We start from the raw sequence: 22,890 nt of genomic DNA, 5'->3' as shown, positions 1-22,890 counted from the left end.
TGCCACTGACCATTTGGATGATCCAGAGGAGTCATGGGAGAATGTCATGTGGTCAGATGAGACCAAAATAGAACTTTTTGGTCATAATTCCACTAACCGTGTTTGAAGGAAGAAGAATGATGAGTACCATCCCAAGAACACCATCCCTACTGTGAAGCATGGGTGAAGCATGGGAGTGGTAGTATCATGCTTTGGGGGTGTTTTTCTGCACATGGGACAGGGCGACTGCACTGTATTAAGGAGAGGATGACCGGGGCCATGTATTGCGAGATTTTGGGGAACAACCTCCTTCCCTCAGTTAGAGCATTGAAGATGGGTCGAGGCTGGGTCTTCCAACATGACAATGACCCGAAGCACACAGCCAGGATAACCAAGGAGGGGCTCTGTAAGAAGCAAATCAAGGTTCTGGTGTGGCCTAGCCAGTCTCCAGACCTAAAACCAATAGAGAATCTTAGGAGGGAGCTCAAACTCTGTGTTTCTCTGTGACAGGCCAGAACCTTACTGATCTAGAGAATATCTGTGTGGAGGAGTGGGCCAAAGTCCCTTCTGCAGTGTGTGCAAACCTGGTGAAAAACTACAGGAAACGTTTGACCTCTGTAATTGCAAACAAAGGCTACTGCACCAAATATTAACATTGATTTTCTCAGGTGTTCAAATACTTATTTGCAGCTGTATCATACAAATAAATAGTTTAAAAAATCATACATTGTGATTTCTGGATTTTATTTTTTAGTTTATGTCTCTCACAGTGGACATGCACCTTCGATAACAATTTCAGACCCCTCCATGATTTCTAAGTGGGAGAACTTGCAAAATAGCAGGGTGTTCAAATACTTATTTTCCTCACTGTATATGGCGCCCCCTCTACTAACTGAGCTATCCAGGCACCCATGCTTCAAACATTTAAACAAAATCTGAAAAGTTCACCATAATGTATTTCACTTCAGTGAAAATCAATCAATCTAGAAATGTTTAACTACAATTTTAAGTATTGTTATTGTGGATTTGAACAGCAAATGACTTAAAGTAGGGCTGCACAATATATTGTTTTTTATTGTCATAGCAATGATGACTTGCAACACACCGCAAAAGACTGCAATATTGCACTTTAAATATACTAAGAATGTATTATATAAAATGTGTCTGTAGTCATTATTTTGTCTGTCATTTTTGGGCCGATCAGATAAAGCCCTCACCGTAAGGCATCGTCTGATTGGTCAGAATCTGAATGCATGCAAGTTTGGTTTATTAGATGCTGCCGTACTACTCTGCATGGTTAGAAGAAGAAAGAGTGACAAGATAAGTGCAAGTGAAAGTTTGAATGCTGGAGAGAAACTGGTCTCATCTGGCAATATTTTTGGATACAGGAGATACGTGTCATACAACAAGTCTTGCCCTAAGGTTCCTCCGACTAGTAGCAGGAAAACAAGTGTAAAAGTGCACCTCAACAATCTGTGGCCAGGTTAACTCACTTGGTAGAGCAGGCGCATATAAAGAGAAGTTTACTCCTCAACGTAACGGCCGTGGGTTCGACTCTGACCAGCAGCCATTTTCTGCATGTCATTCCCTTTCTCTCTCCCCTTGCATATCTTCATCTGTCCTGTGTAATTAAAGGCCTAAAATGCCCCAAAAATTAAATATAAAACTATTTTCCTTCCTTTGTGTTTGTATGCGTTTCTTTAGAAGTAAACTGTGTACATCAAAAAAGCAGAACAGAGTACACTTTAATATCTGTTTATTCATTGCATGTAATATCATTATTTTGATATTTAACATTATCGCATATTGAATGTTTTACGTTGTTAATCTCTGAGATGTAAAGTTTTAGACTATGAAACACTGTTTTAGATTTTTTTTAGATTTTTGGTAAAGTTTTCCTTTGACTGCTACCTAATACATTAAAAATGAACCTTTTACAATAAGTAAAAATTAGATATTAATTTAGACCTACTGTATATTCAAAATCGTGACTTAGTAGCTATAAAGTGGATTTAATGGATTTAAGTATTCCATAATTCTACGGTTGTGAGCCACTATTACATGATAGATTAGAGAGAAGGATTCTTTTATTCTACTGTTGATGGCATCTAGCTGTGAAATATGCTGTGAAATGTGATTCATGGAAGACATAACCACAGTCATATTCTTTCTTTCTAACACAGCACAAGCACATGCACAAACACTGACACACACTCCACATTTAAAATGGTGTTATCATATGCTTGTTATCCAGACACATAGCTTAGAGTGATGTTGGAGGCAATCGTTTAGTCCTAATGAGCCATATCATTTATTTGAAATTCAAAAACCTTAATGACTTCCCCCTCCCCCACACACAGTTTATATTTCCCCCTCCTTTCTTTCTCTACATTTCTTTTGTGTTTTTAATTTAAGACAATTATATTTTTTATTACATGCATCAGCAATGTTTTATGATGAATAAATGTTGACCAATAAATTACTTGATTACAGTACCCAGATCCCTGATTTCTGTCATCATTTTAATATTATTTATTTTTATATATTTTTTGCCGCATTTTTCTGACTAAGGAAAGGTCAAAGCCACAGCAACCACAACCATTTTAGATCCCAAACAAACAACACACCCTGAGGAAGGCTGTCTGTGTTTGTAGAAAGTCCTCTTTACAAATAGATATTCTTTGTTTTGTACATGGAGAACAAAACATTGAACAATGGTTTAACCAGACTTGACAAAAAAGAACAGAAGAAATCAGTGATTTGTTAAAGGAACTGGAAGCGAAATAAATGGTGGTGGGGACAGCGGTGGTGGGGGTGTTGTGCCAGAACTGGAACTGGGCAACAGGACAGGCTCCGGCTGCCGCTCACAACGTCATGGTAGAGGCTAGAAGTCGAAGAGGACACGGAGGAAGCGAAGAAGAGAAGAGAGTGACCATGCTGCCGTTGGACAACCCGGACTGGCTCTTAGTCGTTGGCCACAGCTTCCCGAAATAAAAGTCTGCCAGACAGACAGCGAGCTAGCCATCTTGCTCTTAAACCACTGTAGTAAGTGGCTTGCTTTCTCTTATTTTGTTGCATTTGCTTGATGTTTGGCTGTAAGCGAAGTTGTCGACTCACTAGATTTTGATCATGACTAACATAATCCTAACAAATGCACGTTTACAGCTGTCTATATTTACGACAGCAATGTATAGATTAATAACACTCTGAAACTGTAGGGGCACAAAATCACAATATTATCAAATGTTTTGCAGTGTTGCTATCAATATCAAGAGAGACCTTAGGAGTTTGAATGGGAAGATGGATGTAGTAAAGGGTGTTTACAGTATGGAGCCAGCATCTAATGGTCAGGGGAGAAACTTAACCTTTAAAAACAATTAATTAAAAATAAATAAATAAATAATTAAAAAATAATAAATAGATAAAATACTCTTGAAGAAAAAATGTCTGTTGTCTAATCACTGTTAGTAAAAGACTTATTGAAAAAATATGAACACATCAACTTAGGTAGTTAACTACCTAAATTGAAATTTGAATAGTAAATTGATTTAACTTGGCTCTTTAATTGAACTCTGATAAACCCCATGACTGAATAACAAAAGATCCATGTAAGTGTTAGTTTAACCATGATCATGATCCATATGTGTACAAACCTCCTTCCATGGTGCGTGCTGTGGTCCACCCTGATGTGACACTTCCTGCCATATTGCTGCTCACGACTCTCATCTGATAGGTGGAAAATGGCTGCAGATTTCCAACAATGGTAGTGCTCTCAAGGGGTGAGACTGTGCTCCTGTTGGTTAGCTGTGCTCCTGAAGAAACACTTGGATCCAACCAACCAGCGCTGAGAAACACTCTCTTCTCAACAGCAGGGGTTGAAGGGTTTTGAAGGTCCATTGGTCCACGTAGAAAGACTTCATACCTTGTTATAACACCTGTTATAAGAAGGTGTTTAAAAAAAAATAAGAGGGTGTGTGCAAAAGATTAGTACTGATGACTACAACAAAACTATAATAACAGTTATTTCTGAAATTAAATAAGAGATGCAACAGTTGCAGCTATGGGAATTGTTAGGGAAACACTGCACTAGTTTTATTTTGTTTATTCTAGCTTTTTTATTGAATTAAAAGTGCCAATTCAGCCTGTTTATGATTAACAAGTCAAAGCATCAAGTGTGTATTAGAAACTGCAACCCTGCTTAATACTCATCCATATTGGCAACAGGATGCTAACATTTTCTTTAATACAGTTATGTTATTTTGAGGAAAATCTAACACCATGAATAATGAGAAAGCCCTGGCCAGTATTTCGCCCTGTAGTAGAAAACAGGCTAATAATGACCAAGTCCCGGCTAGTCCTGTTTAGTCTAATGTCACAATGTCTCATGCTCTAAACCACTTGTAATTTAGAAAATGACAGAGCTGGTTTAGGATAAGGAAAGAGAATGCAGCACCAAAATACAATAAGGGATGTACAGACCCACAATGGAATACATGAGTGTCCAAATACTGTTATAAAACACAAATAAAATAATATAGAGGCTAAACGTGGAACCTCTCTTTACACAGCCCTCTCATTATTCTTTTAATTTCCTTTACACCAATGTCGTTATACCTTACACTCATCACCTTCTTTTCAAGGTTGTCTACTCCCTTTCTCACCTTTCTAATATCAAAAAGTTTGCCACAACATTCATTGAATACTTATGGCTGTAAACTACATTTATGCCAAAAAAATATTCTTGGAAACTTTACTGAACTATTGACAATCTTTTCTACCTCTCTACTAAATACAGTTCATATGTGTTCATCTAAAAGTCTGTACAACACCAGCAACCACTGATAATGGTATATTAAAGATATATGTATTATTTCTGCATCAAAGTCTAAAAAAACAACTACATCTATGTTGTATATTTGTTTTTGTTGTGTGCTTCCATTGTCCCAAAAGTTTCTAACAATCTTCAAACCCAGAAATATCTGTAATTTGAATCAATGACACAGAGCATGTCATTTGGTTGCCTGTCAGTGGTGTTACATAACCTTTAACCCCTCTAGTATATCTAACATTCAGCAAAACATGGGAAATGCCTATCACAGAATTTTACTCAGTAACAGAAATGCAGCATTTTTAAATTAATTACATGCCAATCTGCAACACAGTAATACATTGTTTAACAGCTAAACGTAACATGAAAAAAACTTGAGTAAACAAACTTGTCAGTGAACAGATACATTTTTTTTTTTAACAGAAAAACTAAAAAATAGTTTTTTAACAATAAAATTCCCATGACCCCATGCTACTTATGACGTATGTCATCAAAAAGTCTATTTTTGATTGAGAGACCCCTGGTTACATATGTAATTACATATGTACTTTAATCACTGTTTGTAGTTGAGACTACCATCTCAGCTGAATCAAGACAAATTATAGGGCTGGCCAAGACAAGGAACAAACCCAGATCAAGAAAGGTGAGGTGTACAGGAGAGGACTGAGATTAAAGTTGAGTCCAGTTGAGCGCTACGTACGTACATCAACCATTCTTTAAACAATAAAACGGAAGAAGAGAGAACATCAAGGAAAAAGACACAGAGTAACCCATTTAAAAAAATCTTAGTATGACATTGGGAGAAAGATTAACAGAGAGAGAAAAGAATTGAGAGACACAGAAAGAGAAACCCAGGTTACAGGGCTTTGTACGACACAGAGCCTTAGAGCCATTACAAAGCTCTCTGGATTTACCAAAGGCAGTTCCAGTTCAGTGCATATTTCTGTGTGTGTGTGTATGTGTGTGTGTGTATGGGGGGGATATTATCCTACTGTATTATTTATTCTGACATGGACATAATATATTTGTAATGTCATGCAATAGTAATGTACTCCTAATAAACAAAAATACATGTGTGCATATGTGTACAGTTGTACAGTGTATTTTGTGCATGATTTTCTGTAATTCCACATGATGTATGTTTGGGGTCCTACCATTTGGCTGACTGGGGGGCTCCCAAGAAGCTCGCAGTGTATGTGGTCCTGTAGCAGTGACTCTGGGTGGGGGTTGGTTTTGTGGGGGAGCAGAGGCTGTCAGAAAAGACAGTGGTGGGGTAGAGGTGCATCCCCCAGAAGAGCACGCCTGTAGACAAGGTTAGGATTCTGTCATTTTCATTTCGTAGACTGTAAATGCTGAAAATATGCATAGGTTGTGGCTCAAGCGTAATTGCTATATCCTTTTGAAAATATTTTATTGGGAATTAGGGTATAGTATATATAGTATAGTACAGTATATGATATAATGTATATATAAATATATATACACACACACACACAGTATATATACTACACACACACACACACAGTATATATACTATACACATATATATATATATATATATATATATATATATATATATATATATATATCTACACACACGTATATATATATATATATATACACACATAAATATATATATATATATATATATATATAATATATATATATATATATATATCCAGAAATGCTGAGGCTCTGGGTGTGGAGGGGCTGTCTTGGTTGACACGCCTCTTCAACATTGCGTGGAAGTCTGGGACAGTGCCGAAGGAGTGGCAGACTGGGGTGGTGGTTCCCCTCTTCAAAAAGGGGACCAGAGGGTGTGTGCCAATTACAGGGTACACACTTCTCAGCCTCCCTGGTAAAGTCTACTCCAAGGTGCTGGAAAGGAGGGTTCGGCCGATAGTCGAACCTCTGATTGAAGAGGAACAATGCGGATTCCGTCCTGGTCGTGGAACAACGGACCAGATCTTTACTCTCGCAAGGATCCTGGAGGGAGCCTGGGAGTATGCCCAACCAGTCTACATGTGTTTTGTGGATCGGAGAAGGCGTATGACCGGGTCCCCCGGGAGAAACTGTGGGAGGTGCTGCGGGAGTATGGAGTGAGGGGTCCCTTCTTAGGGCCATCCAATCTCTGTATGACCAAAACGAGAGCTGTGTCCGGGTTCTCGGCAGTAAGTCGGACTCGTTCCAGGTGAGGGTTGGCCTCCGCCAGGGCTGCGCTTTGTCACCAATCCTGTTTATAATATTTATGGACAGGATATCGAGGCGTAGTCGGGGCAGGGAGGGGTTGCAGTTCGGTGGGCTTAGGATCTCATCGCTGCTTTTTGCAGATGATGTGGTCCTGTTGGCATCATCGGTCTGTGACCTTCAGCACTCTCTGGATCGGTTCGCAGCCGAGTGTGAAGCGGCTGGGATGAGGATCAGCACCTCTAAATCTGAGGCCATGGTTCTCAGCAGGAAACCGATGGAGTGCTTTCTTCGGGTAGGGAGTGAGTCCTTACCCCAAGTGAAGGAGTTTAAGTACCTTGGGGTCTTGTTCGCGAGTGAGGGGACCACGGAGCGTGAGATTGGTCGGAGAATCGGAGCAGCTGGTGCGGTATTACATTCTGTTTATCGCACCGTTGTGACGAAAAGAGAGCTGAGCCAGAAGGCAAAGCTCTCGATCTACCGGGCAATTTTCGTTCCTACCCTCACCTATGGTCATGAAGGCTGGGTCATGACCGAAAGAACGAGATCCAGGGTACAAGCGGCCGAAATGGGTTTCCTCAGGAGGGTGGCTGGCGTCTCCCTTAGAGATAGGGTGAGAAGCACAGTCATCCGAGAGGAGCTCGGAGTAGAGCCGCTGCTCCTTCGCGTTGAAAGGAGCCAGTTGAGGTGGTTCGGGCATCTGGTAAGGATGCCTCCTGGGCGCCTCCCTAGGGAGGTGTTCCAGGCACGTCCAGCTGGGAGGAGGCCCCGGGGAAGACCTAGGACTAGGTGGAGAGATTATATCTCCAACCTGGCCTGGGAACGCCTCGGGATCCCCCAGTCGGAGCTGGTTGATGTGGCTCGAGAAAGGGAAGTTTGGGGCCCCCTACTGGAGCTGCTGCCCCCGCGACCCGACACCGGATAAGCGGTCGAAGATGGATGGATGGATGGATATATATGTATATATATGTATATATATATATATAATTATATATATATATATATATATATATATACACACACACACACACACAGTAAATATACAGTATATATAAATATACTGTATAATAATAATAATAATAACTTTATTTATATAGTGCCTTTAAAAATTAAACAAAGTTTACAAAGTGCTTTAACAGATAAGCAAGGCAAAAGGTCAGTAAACAGCTAAACAGTTGGGCCAAAAAAGAAAAAACAAGGTAATGAGATGACAACATACGCAGTATTTATAGAATAGAGATCAATAGCAATAACAGTTTAATTTCGTATAGGCTTCCCTCTCTAAGAGCTGACACAATTGGGTTCATCCCTTCGTGCATGCACCCTTGCATCCAGCACGGGCCCCAACTACGTCAACCAATGCTGTATATAATATGAGCTGACCCGTTGTTTGTTTCCCTATATTTATTCAAGCTAGCAGTATGAAGACCTCTACTTCCAGCGGTGTTCACCTCTGTACCAGCTGCCGGACCGTCTCCATCCTGCCGTCGGATCCCCACCCCCGCTGCAAGTCCTGCCACGTGCCGCTTACGCTGGCCTGGCACTCACCCATGATGCCTCCTGCCAGCTCTGCGCCCGCCTGCCATCTAAAGAGCTTACGGCAGGCGGCAGCCTTTCTGGCTTGTCAGGTTATCAAGTTGGGGAATGGCAGCTGGGATGAGAAGAGCTCTCGGTTACTGTGGCAATAAACAACATGCAAACCCTCGCTGCTCTCTTTCTCCCTGCAGACAGCGGGAGTAAGCACCCACTCTCTACGAGCGGCGCTGTCCAGACACCCTTCTCACCCCGGCTATGCCAGCGGCGACCCAGTGGCTGCTCCCAACCGACACGGAGGTGACCGGCCACCAGAACCCTACCATGGGCTGGACAACACAATCGTACGTCTTGCTCAGCAGCAAAATGGGCTCCGCGTTACCTGCTGACCATGTCTATAAACAGATATGCGTGCGCCCGCTCTCAGAGCACAGCGCAGCATGAATAGCCTGACACATATGAACTTATGGACGTCAATGCTAATAACACACTCCAGTTCGCCCACCTCGTTTGGGGATGTGTCGGAGACAACCGTGTCATCTCAGACAGAGACAGACGCCATAATGTCAGAGCTAAAGGAGCGCAAATACTGAGCTTCACCATAGACTGGCAAAAGGGTTCCCTGGTCCCCGCACAATCAATAGTTTATCTGGGCATGGACATAAACTTCATCGTCACGAGAACCAGGCTGTCAGTGCCAAGACAAGACGCACTGATCCCTCTGCTGCCCCGCACTATGCCACCACACGTGGAAAATCCAGAGGTGGTTTCATCGCCACTGCCTCGATCTCATTCACCATAAGGGCCAAATCTCACTATGCAGACAGCGGGAATGAGCGTCCACTCTCTATGAGAGGCACCGTTCAGACATTGCCCCACTCCCCCCAGTGTATTTTAAGGGGTCATGGGGACAGATACTTGCTGCACGCTCTTTCACCCCCCCAATGGGACCTAACCCGAGCTCTGAGGAAGCCTCCTTTCAAGCCTGGCACAAGCCTCTGTCAGTCATGATGCAATTTCTAACCAATCATGCATGCCTATATTCATGAAATAATTAGCCATTGCATGTGTGTTCTGACTGCTATCTTCACCCCTTGGGAGCGCGGGGAGAAAAACGGGTGTCCCATAACTTATCATGTCAAATCATGACAAATTTTTCCACTAATAATGCACACCTGCAATCACAACCTGGGCCTTGCAACCAGTTAGGCTTTATCTGGTACAATCCCCTGTCAGTGCAATGGGGGAATAGTTAGTCTATGTTCTGCTTGTAGGCCCTGTCGCAGGTGGCATTGACTGCATCAGCTTTGCCCTAACCCAATAGCGTCAGCTCTTAGAGGACGAAGCCTATATGAAATAGAAAAATAGTTACGAATTGTAACTCCAGATTCTATGAGTATAGGCATAGCCCTCTAAGATCCGGGCCACCTGCTCCTCTATCATTGGCTGAAAAAAAATGCTGATGTTGGGAAACGAACAACAGGTCCGCTCATATTATATACAGCATTGGTGGACGTAGTTGGGACCCGTGCTGGACACAAGGCCAGGAAAGAAAATGTTCACAACTGCGCATGCGTCAGCTCTTAGAGGGCTATGTCTATACCCTTAGAATCTGGAGTTACAATTTGCACTTATCGATACAGATCCAAAGGAAGAATACAATGAGACAGTGAAAAGGAAATAAAAGAGTAAATGCCCCACCTACCTCCAGTATTACAGTGTATTGGGTGAAGGGCTTTAGACCGCTTGCCACAGCCTCTGTAGATAAGCCTGTGTAGTGAATGACAGGCTCTGCTCCACTAAACTCCATGGATGATAAGACAAACCTGTGGGAGACAAAAAAACGGTGATAATCAATTCCACTTTTCTTAATTTTTCATGCCAATAGGTCACATGTTTTTGTAATCTGGCTCCTGTAAAAACTAGTGCTGGGATGTCACAGAGGCGAGAAGATTTGTACCAAGTAAACTGCAATGTCCCTGGTTTGAATAGTAGGCAGCAATTTAGAGGTCTACTTGACTGATCCTTTCCATTCATACATCTATCCTTGAAATCCACTTACATCCACCTTGTACAAATTGTAACTCCAGATTCTATGGGTATAGACATCTCTTAAATTGTCCATATTCTATCTTTGTACCCTGAGGTAAACTGGGTTTGAGACAAATGAAATGTTTTCCTTACCTCCTTCCCCAGCTTGACTATGCACCAACTGTGCATACTGTACTGCACATCCTTTGATTCTTCAGCACAGTATACGTTTTCCTACTCTTCCCTTCTGTTTACACAAGTCCTTCCCTTGGTTGCACTTTGCATCTGCCGTTCTATGTCTCTCTTCTCCTTTAATTATTATATCATGGGCTCAACCTAACTGAAGTTTTCCAAGTCCCCTTCTCCACAATTTCTTTTCACTGTCAGTAATCTCACTATGTTGCTTGAAGGGAATAACAATTCTGAATGTTTTGCAACGAATTATATCTTTAAGAAGGCTTCAATAGGTCACTCATCTGAGTTGGCTACGTTTAGCACATGTACCCTCAAGCTGTACTGTATTTAATTTGATCATGGCGATGTTTTCGGCAGTCAGCTTCAGTCAGAGCCACAACACAGACAACGGATAGAGCAACTGAAAATTGTTTCTTTGTTGAAAGACCCACTATTTGGATTGGACCTGAATCTGAATTTTGACTTCAGTCCAGGGTGCTCTCCCTCTCTAAACCTCCCCCTTCTTCCTTACCTTTCCACTGGGCCTGTATCATTTCGTGGTAGACTCCAGCTAAAGCTAGCGGTGGTTGGACCAGGTCGTCCCACAAGATGTAAATGGAGCTGTTCGGCTTCCGGCGGTGCGCTGAAAGTTTGGTATGAGGCTGATGCACTTATTGTTGCACCGGCCACATTAGCTGTTATAAGCCAGTAAGAGTAGTTGGTGTAGGGAAATAAACCAGTGTCTTCAAATGATTCAGGGCCTGAAAGAAAAGGGGGGAGAAGAAATAAATAAGGTGGGAAAGGAGTTGGGAAAACAATGTTTGTTTCATTTGTATTTGAAATAGCAAGAAGAAGATCAAAGTTGTTTGAAAACCTGTGCGGATACTTACTGAAAGGATAGTGACTGTGAATGCTGTTCACTGACTGTCCATCCCTGATGAGTGTGTAGTTGAGTCTGTTTGAGTTTGGGGAGTCAGGTGGATGCCAAAAGAGATGAATGGAAGAATAACTGAGAGCAAAACCTACTGGTGCCGGTTGTTGGGAGGGTGCTGCACAGGCAAGAGACAACAACAGTGAAAGAGATAAACAGTGATAGATACTGTATCAACTAAACAGATTAAATAATTAAATTTTTCCAGGGACAATATGTAACAATTAGAGTATGTTGCTTTTGTGTAAATGTGTCAATAGGGTCAACAAGATGTCAGCAAGGCCCCAAAAATCAGACTGCATAGAATTAGTTTTTACATCATTGATGTACTGAATCTTTGCTGATGCTTTGAAGAATAGTTCAACAATATATATATATATATATATATACAGTATATATATATATATATTATCTTAGCGCAAAGTCCGGAAACACAGGGTGAAACAGGGTGAAACAGCTAGCCTTTAAGCTAATGTGTGTGTGTGTGTGTGTGTGTGTGTGTGTGTGTGTGTGTGTTAGCATGTATAACAGACCTTTACTGCAGCCAAAGTGGCTCTCAGGGTCGAAATGACTCGCTCCAGGTTGACATATATCACACCGCTCTCCAGTTACTAGCGGCTTGCACACACAAACCCCTGAGTCTGGATGACATGAACTATTGACACTGCCCACCGGGTCACATGCACAAGGCTGGCATCTAGTCATGCAAAGAAACAGAAACACATTTTGTACAGTCCACAATTTTCATTCATGGCTACACCTAGGCGGTTGGAAACAAAATCAAAACACTAATCATAACCAGAACCTGTTAAGACACAGTTTAACAAGAAATTGTACGAAAAAGCATTTTGAAAAGTAAAAAAATGTATCTGCATTAGTGTGCAAATGCTTAAGGATAACTTGTGAAAGGGTATGTGTGTGCAAAAGGTGTTGGGTCTTCACCTTAACACTGTGAGGGAGACCCTCACTAGCACCCGTACCACACACTATCATCCCTTAGTTGTGAAACTAACTTAACAGAAAATGCATTCCCCTTCAGAGTTGTCAAAATCTGTGTGTGTGTGTGTGTGGGACACAGTTTATGTGTCTGGGTCACTAGTGTGGTGTTACTCTCACTGGGGCTGGGCAGCGGGTAATCATCCGGCCAGCCACCTCACACCTATACACACAGTCACATGCACACACTTACACAAATGCTTGTTGGACAAAGACACACACTACACTGACATAGAGAGTAACACTGATAAACCCTATTACTGTAACACACAGACACACAGACACACACACACCATGTGGGCTTCTTTCTAACACATATTCTACTCACATGCTCTGTCTCTCTCTCTGTCTCTCTCTCTCACACACACACCACTACACCTTCTTTATTGCTGTGTGAAAAGCCACAGCCTCTTAACGAGCCACAAATTTGTCCTGTCAACTGGTGCTCAAGCACACTCACGCGTGCACACACACACACACACACACTTACCCTCAAAAACACAAATACACACATGCCATACTGACTCGACCTTCACTCCATTCCCAAGGAGAAAGAAAACACCAACATCACACCAATTCTTTTTTCATCAGCCTGAAAGTACAGTAAGTGTGTGTTTCTGTTTGTGTGCATTTAGTGAGATATAGCATGTTAATACAAACAATACAAACAAGAATTAAACCGTGACATTCAGTAAATTGTTTTAAAATTAACATCAAATGGTCACAAAAATATCATATCATGTAAAACTTTGGATATTACTTTCTAAATGTTTTGGTCCCAATAACACAAAGTGCATGTTATTCTAGGTTTAAGAGTATTAGAATATTACATATGTAATCCCTTGTAATAAAATTATCTGTTTAAGTGAATGTGTGTATGTGCCAATATCTAATCCCTACAGACAGAATTATCATCATATTTCCCTGTGATGAAGTTAACAGTCGTCAGCATTTCTCTGACCCGGTTCTCTGTGGAGACACTTAGAGACACAGGACTACAACATCAGCTAACAGCCCACACATCAATTTGTGTGTGTTTGTGTGTGCGCGTGTGTGAATTAATTTGTGTGAAGCCTATTGATTGAACATTACTTAATGCTATTTAGATGAAAAAATCCTCATTATGGAGTGACTGGGCACAAGAAAAACATTCAGCAGTAATAACATTTTGACTTTATTTGTCAAATAAGACAGAAAAAAGTGAAGGAAGGAACAATGACAGACATATTATATATATATATAAACCCCCCAAAAAATACATATATACATACAATACACTATATATACACAGTCTATATTTTATATATATAGAGAGAGAGAGAGAGAGGAGAGAGAGAGAGAGAGAGAGAGAGAGAGAGAGAGAGAGAGAGAGAAAGAGAAAGAGAGACAAGATCTGTGCTTCTGACCATCTTTCCCATCTTTCTCTTTTTCTTTATCACTGTAACTTTCCATGTTAGTACATCCCCCATCCATATTTTTTCTCTCATATTCTAATTACTCCACTATTTCCTTCCCAGTGCTTTCTCTCCTAATCTCTTTGTAAAGTAAACTCTTAATCACTCTGTTGTTTTTTCCATCGTTTCATCTCTTTCTGCTGTGAGGAGATCCAGCCACAGCCTGAACACAGGGGAATGCAGCTATCAGGCAAGGTCAGCTTTCACACACACACACACACACACACACACACACACACACACATACACATACACATACACATACACATACACATACACATACACACACACACACACACACACTAATCAAACAGTTTGTGGATCATCTATCTGCTATGACACCCTGTTGAGAGGAAAGTAGGTATGTGTGCATACCAGTAGTGCACAGGGTGTAACATGTACATTTACATTTGTGTATGTGTGTTTTAAGTTGTGTGTGTGGCGCTGTGTGTGAGATAGCCTGCAGGTAGAGACATGAGCGGTAAAGGTCAAAGTAGCTCTTAACTCATGTAAGTCATATGTCTGCCAACTACTCAGTAAACTGTCCTCACAGAGACGGCACCTGCTGGTGTGTGTGTGCACTCGTAGGTGGAGCTGCGCATGTGTTTGTGTATGCGGTGTAAGTGGTGCAATTAATGGATAAAAGCTTTACAGGATGCAAGCAGATTTGGTGTGTGTGTGTGTGTGTTTATTTGACTTAAGGTGAGCTACCTGCCCAGGCCAGGGTTGAATCCAAAGAACATCTCACGACACTGGTCACAGCGTCGCCCTCCCACTGACGGATGGGCGCACACACACTGTCCAGTCTGGCTCTCACAACCACGCTGTGATGCTCCCATTGGATGGCAGTCACACTCTGCACACATACTCTGATCTGGAGAGAGGTAGTAGCCTGGAAAGAGACAAAAATAAAATTTAAATTTAATAAAATATTAAGAATTGCATATTATGAATCTTATGATCTGTTACTTTATTACAGTTTTACAACTGCTTCCCAAAGTCCAACAGGAAGTCACTCATTTTCCTTTTCCAAACACAACAAATCAAAATGCTGCACTTATTCACCAGGTCACACACCCATTACTCACATGTGCTAACACTAATTGCTTAACTGATCAGTAACAAACCACTGCTTAGCATCGACCACTGTAAACATGAATGCAATGTTAAAACAGAAAACCATTGCATTAGTGTTTACAGTGTACTTTTCAACTCTTCTCAGCAGATTACTAGAACACTGTGTGGAAATGTAGATCCTATGAAAGACCAAAAGGCTTTACATCTAGAGCAACAGTGTGTACATGCTATATACAAAAATGTACTATACTGAAAAATATGTTTTCCATTTAATGTAAATGCTTAATTTTGAAATGTGTTTATGTCATTTTGAATGCAGTGTGTCATTTTGAAGGAGATATGAGGGTTTGTTTGTGCAGTTTTGGGAATAGACAGTTTTGAAAACATGTTTAAGCAGTTGTAAAAAAACGTTGTCTGCCTACAAGTGTATTTTTGTTTAATAGTTTCTTCCTTTGTATTTTCCCTCCTTTAGATATTGCCTTTATTTTCTACAACTCTGAAATCGAATCCGCATGATGATTTATGAAATCACAACTCAAACTGGTACAAGCCTGAGACAACCGTTTTATGTCCCTCCTAATAAGCATAATGGAGTGTTGTTTGCCATTTATTTGTAATAAAATTGAACACAAAGCCAATAAGTGTGTGTAAAGTGGTTTCATTAAGCACACCAGGTACTAAAGTGTAAATCAATTCAGTTTATTTTTCTCAACGCTAATAGCAGCTATTAGACAAATTAGATATTTAGCCACCTTGTCAGGGAATTTGCAATGGCAGGTGTAGAGTCCCATGAAATGAACTGGCAGTTTAGAAAATTAGGTGTATTTGTGAGATAATACTGATTATCTTGTGTCCTCTCTTTTTAACATCCATCCATCAGTACATTCATTCACAACTTGAGTTACAGTAAACCTGACTATGCTGTTGGTCCTTCTCCATTACTGACACAAAATAACATCTGTTACCTCTTGTCCCATATGACACATATCAATACACACACAAATTTATGAGGTAATGCACACACAAAAATCAAAGTAAGATGAGTAAAGAGAAGTGGCGCTGTTGAGACCTGGCACAAACAGGACAATCACTTAGTAGAAATCTGGCAGAAAAGCACACACCAACAACACACACACACACACACACACACACACACACACACACACACACACCACCACACCACACACACACACACACACACACACACACACACAAAGTACAAACCCTAAAGCATTTTTCCTCAGAATCTTTTTTATTTTTTGGTAGTCTGACCTTTGGGATTTACCTTTCTACTCATTTTATTTATCCAATGACATTCCTTTTTGTTCTATAAATTGTACATCCCTTTAATTATTCCAAACACACTCACCAGTTCGACAGCTACTGCAGTCCTTTCCATAGCGTGTAGGAACACAAACACACTGCCCTGTGGTGCTGTCACATACTGACCCCGTCACTGTCCCTCTGAGGTCACAAATACAAGGTACACAGCCCTGGGACAATCCCTCTAATAGGACACAAAACAACATAAGAATAGATTTAGACTTTTTCTCCCAAACTGTTGCTACTTATTCAAGAACACTAAAACTTGTCCTCAACAAAAAGTCCTTAGATGAGATAAAGAGAATACATTAGTTACATAACAATCGTTTTATTCCAATTACAATAACTATGCTGTATTTCAACTGACTGTACTTATCAAACTTTATAGAGCAATTTCTTAAAGTTTCTGAACAACTTGGTAAACAGTGTTGGACTCAACTAAAAGACAGGAACTAAACTTGGGTGCGATGTTGGCTTAAGCTCTGTGTTTTCTTACTCTGGACGAGTAAACTCCTGTTGTAGTAGTTATGGGCACAGCTGGTACACTGTGCTCCCTCAGCCCCTTCTCGGCATAGACACTGTCCAGTCCACATATCACATACACCCTCTGGCACAGTGCCCTGAATGTCACATGCACACGGCAGACAGCCCAGGGAGTTTCGCTGCTCCAGGGTGTGGTAACCACGACGGCAAGAGTCACAGCGACGGCCTTCCACATGTTCCTAAAAAAAAAGGAGGAGGAAGAAGGGACAGAATGTATAGAGTACAAAATGAAGGAAGTGTTTGTCCTTTATTTAACCAGAAAGGACCCATTGAGATACAATATTGTTTCAGCCAGGTAGTCCTGCTCAATCACCTGTAGCGTACTTACCAACATCATTTTTTCCTGCTTTTGTCTGCTTATAAACCAAAACCAAACTACTAAACTAGGTGGCTTGTACTATTTTTTAACTTCAGTTGATAAAAGGTTTTGTTTGTAAAATGTTTAGAATCTCTTATAAGAGGCTCACCTTCAGCCATGCACACTCATATTCTCATCATATATTTTGCCAGAATTTTGTTCACTGGCCAGAGTCCACCAGGGCCAGTGCAAGCTGGAGGGGAGAGGTGGTGTTGCTTTTTCCAATATGAGATGACTTGCTGATTGTTTAACAAAGCCATTTTGGCAAAGGTTCTTATGGCTGACATTATAGCAAGTAAAACTAAAAAGTCAAAAGAAAATGTATATGTGGTAACTTGCCTTACACACACACTGTCCTGTGTGAGGATCACAGTCTGTCCCAGGTATTGTCCCTTTTTGTGAGCAGTTGCAGCTGACACAGGATCCCTCCAGTCTTAAACCATATGAACCCCTGCCACAAGAGTCACAGCGCTGCCCCCCCACCCCGTGCTTGCACTCACACTGTCCCCCCTCAGGCTCACAGAACGGGCTGAGGGAACCCAGGGGGTCACAGTCACACGGGACACAGCCGTCATGGTGGGAGAGGTTCCAATACCCAAACTCACAGCGGTCACAAGAAAGACCTGGAAAGAAAGCATGAGAATGAGAGAGAGAGAAAGAGAGAGAGAGAGAGAGAGACAGAGAGGCATTTAAAATAATGTTGAGGTAAGGACAGAGTGGGACCTGCTGAGAGAACAAGAAAGAAAATAGAAATGAAAAAAAAATTTAAAAAATTGATGCTTGCTTGTTCCCCAACTAGCGTTTAGCCTGACTCTGGTTGCAGGTGTGTGTGTGTGTGTGTGTGTGTGTGTGTGTGTGTGTGTGCGTGCGTGCGTGCGTGCGTGCGTGCGTGCATACGTTTGAGTGAGTAAGTGAGAGGGAGCGAGAGAAATGGTGGGTGAGTGTATAAAACTGCCATCATTAGGGCCAGGCCCTCTACATATGATGGATCACTCACCTAAGGCCAAACACTTAATTTCACTAGCGAGAAAATAAATAAATTAAGTACAACAAGAAAAGGATGGAGGAAAAGAAAAAAAGGAGATGGAGAGATGGAAAGAGGAAAAGAAAAACAATACGAATACTGAATTACCATTTGGTGTGGTGCTTTAAAGTACTTAAAGAAGAACAATAAATTGCTGCTTGTTGCCAAATCATCTTTTAGAATTATTTGTTTTCACAAGATTTGGTTTTGTACAAAAAAAAAAAATCAAAGACATTTTGGAAGGCAAAAATGCAGGTTTATATTTTTACAAGTGTGAACATTTAAGGCCTTCTTTAGTTAACATCTCACAACATTTTGAATGCCAGCAGGAGCTATGCAGTAAAGAAAGTGAAATTAACTGATTTACAGTTTTACTTCAGTTATTCGCCTTTATGCATTTATTTATTTATTTATCTTAAATGTAGGTCTGTCAGCTCAGCATTTTATTCATTGTGCCTTTGAGGAAACTTATTTCTTAAAATATTTTTTTTTCTGTTTATAATTATTGTATAATAACAAACACCAAAACTGAACATAGATACTGTGGGAGATTTTATGGCTACAGCAGCAGTGCCAGGCTGAAAGGCTAGTTAAACAATGATATGCAGTGTGAGCGAGCAGGGCCTATTTGAATATGCCATACGTATTCCATGACAGGCAATCTGCCCCTAAATGGATGCCTGGGGGCAACGCAGGCACCAGAGCCGTTTATGAGGGAGCGTGTGTCCGTATGAGGGTGGGTGAAAGTGTGCATGTGCGCATATACATACATGATAGCGTATCTGTACATCTGTGTTAGCGCAAATGACAAAGTATGTGTATGTCGGTGTGAGTGTATCCTACTCAGTGTGCAGCAGACACTTGGCATTTCCCCTGCCCACTTTAATGATTTTATAGATATGAATGTATTTCTCTCCATAGATTATATTTCATAATAGTGCAGTGAAGAAACGTCTGTAAGCATGTGTGTGCGTTAAAGTGTGCGTGCATGTTTGAGGGTGCTGATGATACTGTAAATATGCAGGCTGACAGAATGATGCTTACAACCCTAACAATGCTGTGATGTATTGTATTCTGTAATTTCTGTTCCCAATAAAACTACATAGTTTATGAACAACTCCACACCTATCATAAAAAGTAATTATATTTTCTATTTACACTTTAGACATTGAGCTAAAGAAGTTGGAATTTGCAAAACATTTCCGCGGCTAAATGTAGTCTTAAATTGGGATATTCAAGCACTAGGTCCAACAAATACAGTAACAGAAACAACTGAGAAGATTAGACATGAGAAAAGGTAAGGAAAAAAAGTCACAAGACAATAAAAAGGAAAGAAAAGTGAGAACATTAGAAAAAAGAATGTGTTAGAAGATATAAGATCAGGACAAAAAAGAAGGTAATTTTGTGTTGGGGTTTACATGTGTGCACACGTGCATATGACTGTGTGTTTTTTTCAGGACATGGCCCAGCCCTTTTATCAGTAGCCAGCTGGTTAACAGGCTCATGCATCACCATTTCAAACACTATTATGTACACACTGCACTCTGGCACCTTGTTATGAATGTGCGTGTGTGTCTGCATGTGTGTATCTGTGTCTATGTGCACACATTTTAATTCCGTCCTTCTGAAGCGTGCTTGCCATTGCTCTACTCAAAGTATCAGCTTGGCGGTAATAAATTGCCATAATCAAATCTCATTTCTGAAAAATACCTGTGGGAGCAACCAAACAAACAAGGACAGAAAAAAACGAAAGTGGGTCTTGTAAGAAGGAGTGTGAAAAATACAAGGGGCCGCAGCCGTTTGTTTTAATCAACTTGGCATTGAATTAGAGAATTAAATACCAGCTTAGTCCTTGATGGCATGTATGTGCAGAGACACACACGCAAACACACCACACACACACACACACACACACACTCACCCCCCCCCCCCCACACACACACACACATATTTAGGCACACCACGCAAAGAAACTCTTATAATCATACAAAACATACAGTCAGGCAAAGACAAAAGTACACAAACATACGGTTGCATCCAGGCACTTCCTCTGACATATACATAAACAGATACTCTTACACACATTTACACATTTAAGTTCACATACACATGCCCGCACTCACATGCACAACCATGGGCCCTTGATAGCGAGGCTTAGCAATAACCATGATGCGTTGAGTTGAGGAGCGCTGGCCGGTTTTGCATTTCATACGAGCTTGCTCTTCAAAGGCACACAGGGGAGAGAGTGAAACCATTTATCACAAAGAGAAGCACCCCCCCAGCAGAAAAGCCTGTTTATTCTGGCTGGCAAAACACTTTGGGCTATGGATGTGTGTGTTTTTTCGCCTGTGTGTATGCACATGACTGGTTTGCTGTGTGCACCCAGTATACCCACTTTTGTTTTTGTGTGCACCCCAACGAGCAGCTGTGCCTATGTACTAATTTAGACACCATTACTGGACAATTAAACAGAGTAACCATTATTAACAAAGTACTTGGGGACATTTTGTAAGAGAAACTATTTTAGGGAGCAGACATTTTGGAGTTGAGAGGCACGCTGCTCTGGTAATATACCAAGGATTAAAGAGATTCATCATATTGCCCTTAAATTACTTTTATCTTTTCCTTATCCTTATAATTACACCCTCACTCACAATGAGGTTGCTTGGCTTGTATGGGCGGGGCCTAGGGTGATGCCTTTAACTTTCATTGTGTTATACTGTCTTTAAAAAGTTTCTCGGCTGCAGGTAACAAGAAGTAGTTCTAACACACGATCGTCTCTGAAAAATGCTGTGCAAAAGCATTAACATCCTCCCCATCAAAAATGTCATCAAAATGAAACTTAAAAAAAAAAATCTCAGAAAGAAAAAATCATAGTTTTTACCTGTGACATGGGGTTTACACTGGCACAGTCCAGTGTCCTGGTTACAGCTGGGAACTCCTTCTGTTGAGTTGCTAATGATGCCAATGTCACTGCAGTTACAGCGGGTGCAGCCATTTGGATTTGAGGCTTTAAGACCATACCAACCAGGCAGACACTTTGCACACTGACGTCCAGTTACTGCAACCTTACATTGACACTGACCTCCTACCTATAGGTGAGAAAGAGAGGAAGAGAGGGACAGGCAAGGGAAAGTAAACTTTTTAAAGTTTTAAACTGACTTGAATCATCAGCACTGAAATTGCAAGGGTTTCACTGGTCATCAACAATTTTGCTGTTTGTACCTGGGCACACTCCATGCTGCTGTTGACTGTTCCATCAGTGTTACAGTTGCAAGGCTGACACAAATCGACGGAAGTGGGATCAGATTCCTCCAGCCTGAAAAACCCTCTTATACACAGCTCGCAGTTTGTACCTGAGAGACAGAAACCAGGTGGGACAGAGAGCAAGAAAGTCAAAGGAACAGGTAGAAGCCTTGTAGGGATCAAGAGAGATGTCCATGTCAAAGTCAAGGTTTTGACTATATTTGTCTCATTGGGAAAATGGTTTTGCAGCACCATGAAAAAGTGACACAACTTAAGATCTTGTAATGATAGAAGTAACATCTAAAAGGCTTATGACATCTCATAAGGGTGTGAATCACCAGAGGCCTTACAATACGAACTCGTCACAATACTTATGTCAAAATACGATATTATTGCGATTTTAACTATATTGCAATATTCTGCAATGTACTGCAATTTTATAATCTAAAAAATAAAGTATTTGTTTGTTTGTTCATCTCCCTTCAATTTTATTGCTGCAAAATGGGATTGTCAAGACGACAAACTGACCAACACATATACTAAAAGATTGATCCAGTATGACCACGGGAAATATTGTGATACCAGGCTACATAGATTTTTTGCCCCACCCCTAACATATTGTCTGTAATTGTTTCAAAGTGCTTTAACATTAAGGTTAATTAAGAAACATAAAAGCCATTTTTAAATGACATTTAATTAGTTCTTATAAAATGTGAAAAGAAAATTGGCTAACTTATGCTGCTAAAACTCCACCTGTGGTGTTGTGAATGCAGTTGTCACAGACGCCTCCTCCTCCTCGATAGTGCTCATCCGGCTGCTCATCAGCTCCAACATCGTAATGACAGGAGAGGGCGTGGCCGTGACACTGACAAGACCGGCAGTTCATAGGCTGGAGCTGGTCACCTGACCTGAATGGCTTGTCATTGTAGAGGGGCGCACAACGCTGGCACTGTTGAAAACAGACACATACTGTATATAAACATAAATGTATTTATTTGTACTATGATCTAGCATTATGTTAGGATATTTGTTGTTAGTGCTTACTCATTTACTAAACAGCTTGCAGCGAAAGTTTCTGAAGTAATCAGACCTAGTCATAACTCTAATGAATCCAATCACGGATGCAAGTTTACATATATACACACTTATTATATAAATGAATCAAATGAATTAGTGCATTAGTGGTAAAAAAACAAAACATCCTTT

At 40.9% G+C, this 22,890-nt stretch overlaps 1 protein-coding gene across 1 annotated transcript in view; it reads right to left on the bottom strand.

Annotated features, from left to right (window-relative positions):
• Positions 1-22,890, bottom strand: part of ush2a (Usher syndrome 2A (autosomal recessive, mild)) — a 221,377-nt gene that overhangs the window by 153,695 nt on the left and 44,792 nt on the right. Inside the window, 13 exon segments of the mRNA XM_032520470.1 lie at positions 3,633-3,914; positions 5,962-6,109; positions 10,233-10,353; positions 11,265-11,493; positions 11,623-11,781; positions 12,197-12,360; positions 14,825-15,005; positions 16,560-16,697; positions 17,010-17,235; positions 17,754-18,037; positions 21,323-21,530; positions 21,664-21,794; positions 22,438-22,633. Of these exon segments, the coding sequence (XP_032376361.1) occupies positions 3,633-3,914; positions 5,962-6,109; positions 10,233-10,353; positions 11,265-11,493; positions 11,623-11,781; positions 12,197-12,360; positions 14,825-15,005; positions 16,560-16,697; positions 17,010-17,235; positions 17,754-18,037; positions 21,323-21,530; positions 21,664-21,794; positions 22,438-22,633 (2,467 nt within the window).

Source organism: Etheostoma spectabile, chromosome 1 (assembly GCF_008692095.1).
Source record: "Etheostoma spectabile isolate EspeVRDwgs_2016 chromosome 1, UIUC_Espe_1.0, whole genome shotgun sequence".
Taxonomy (NCBI): Eukaryota; Metazoa; Chordata; class Actinopteri; order Perciformes; family Percidae; genus Etheostoma; species Etheostoma spectabile.
Note: the sequence above shows the minus strand (reverse complement) of the source record. Positions and strands in the feature narration are given on the sequence as shown.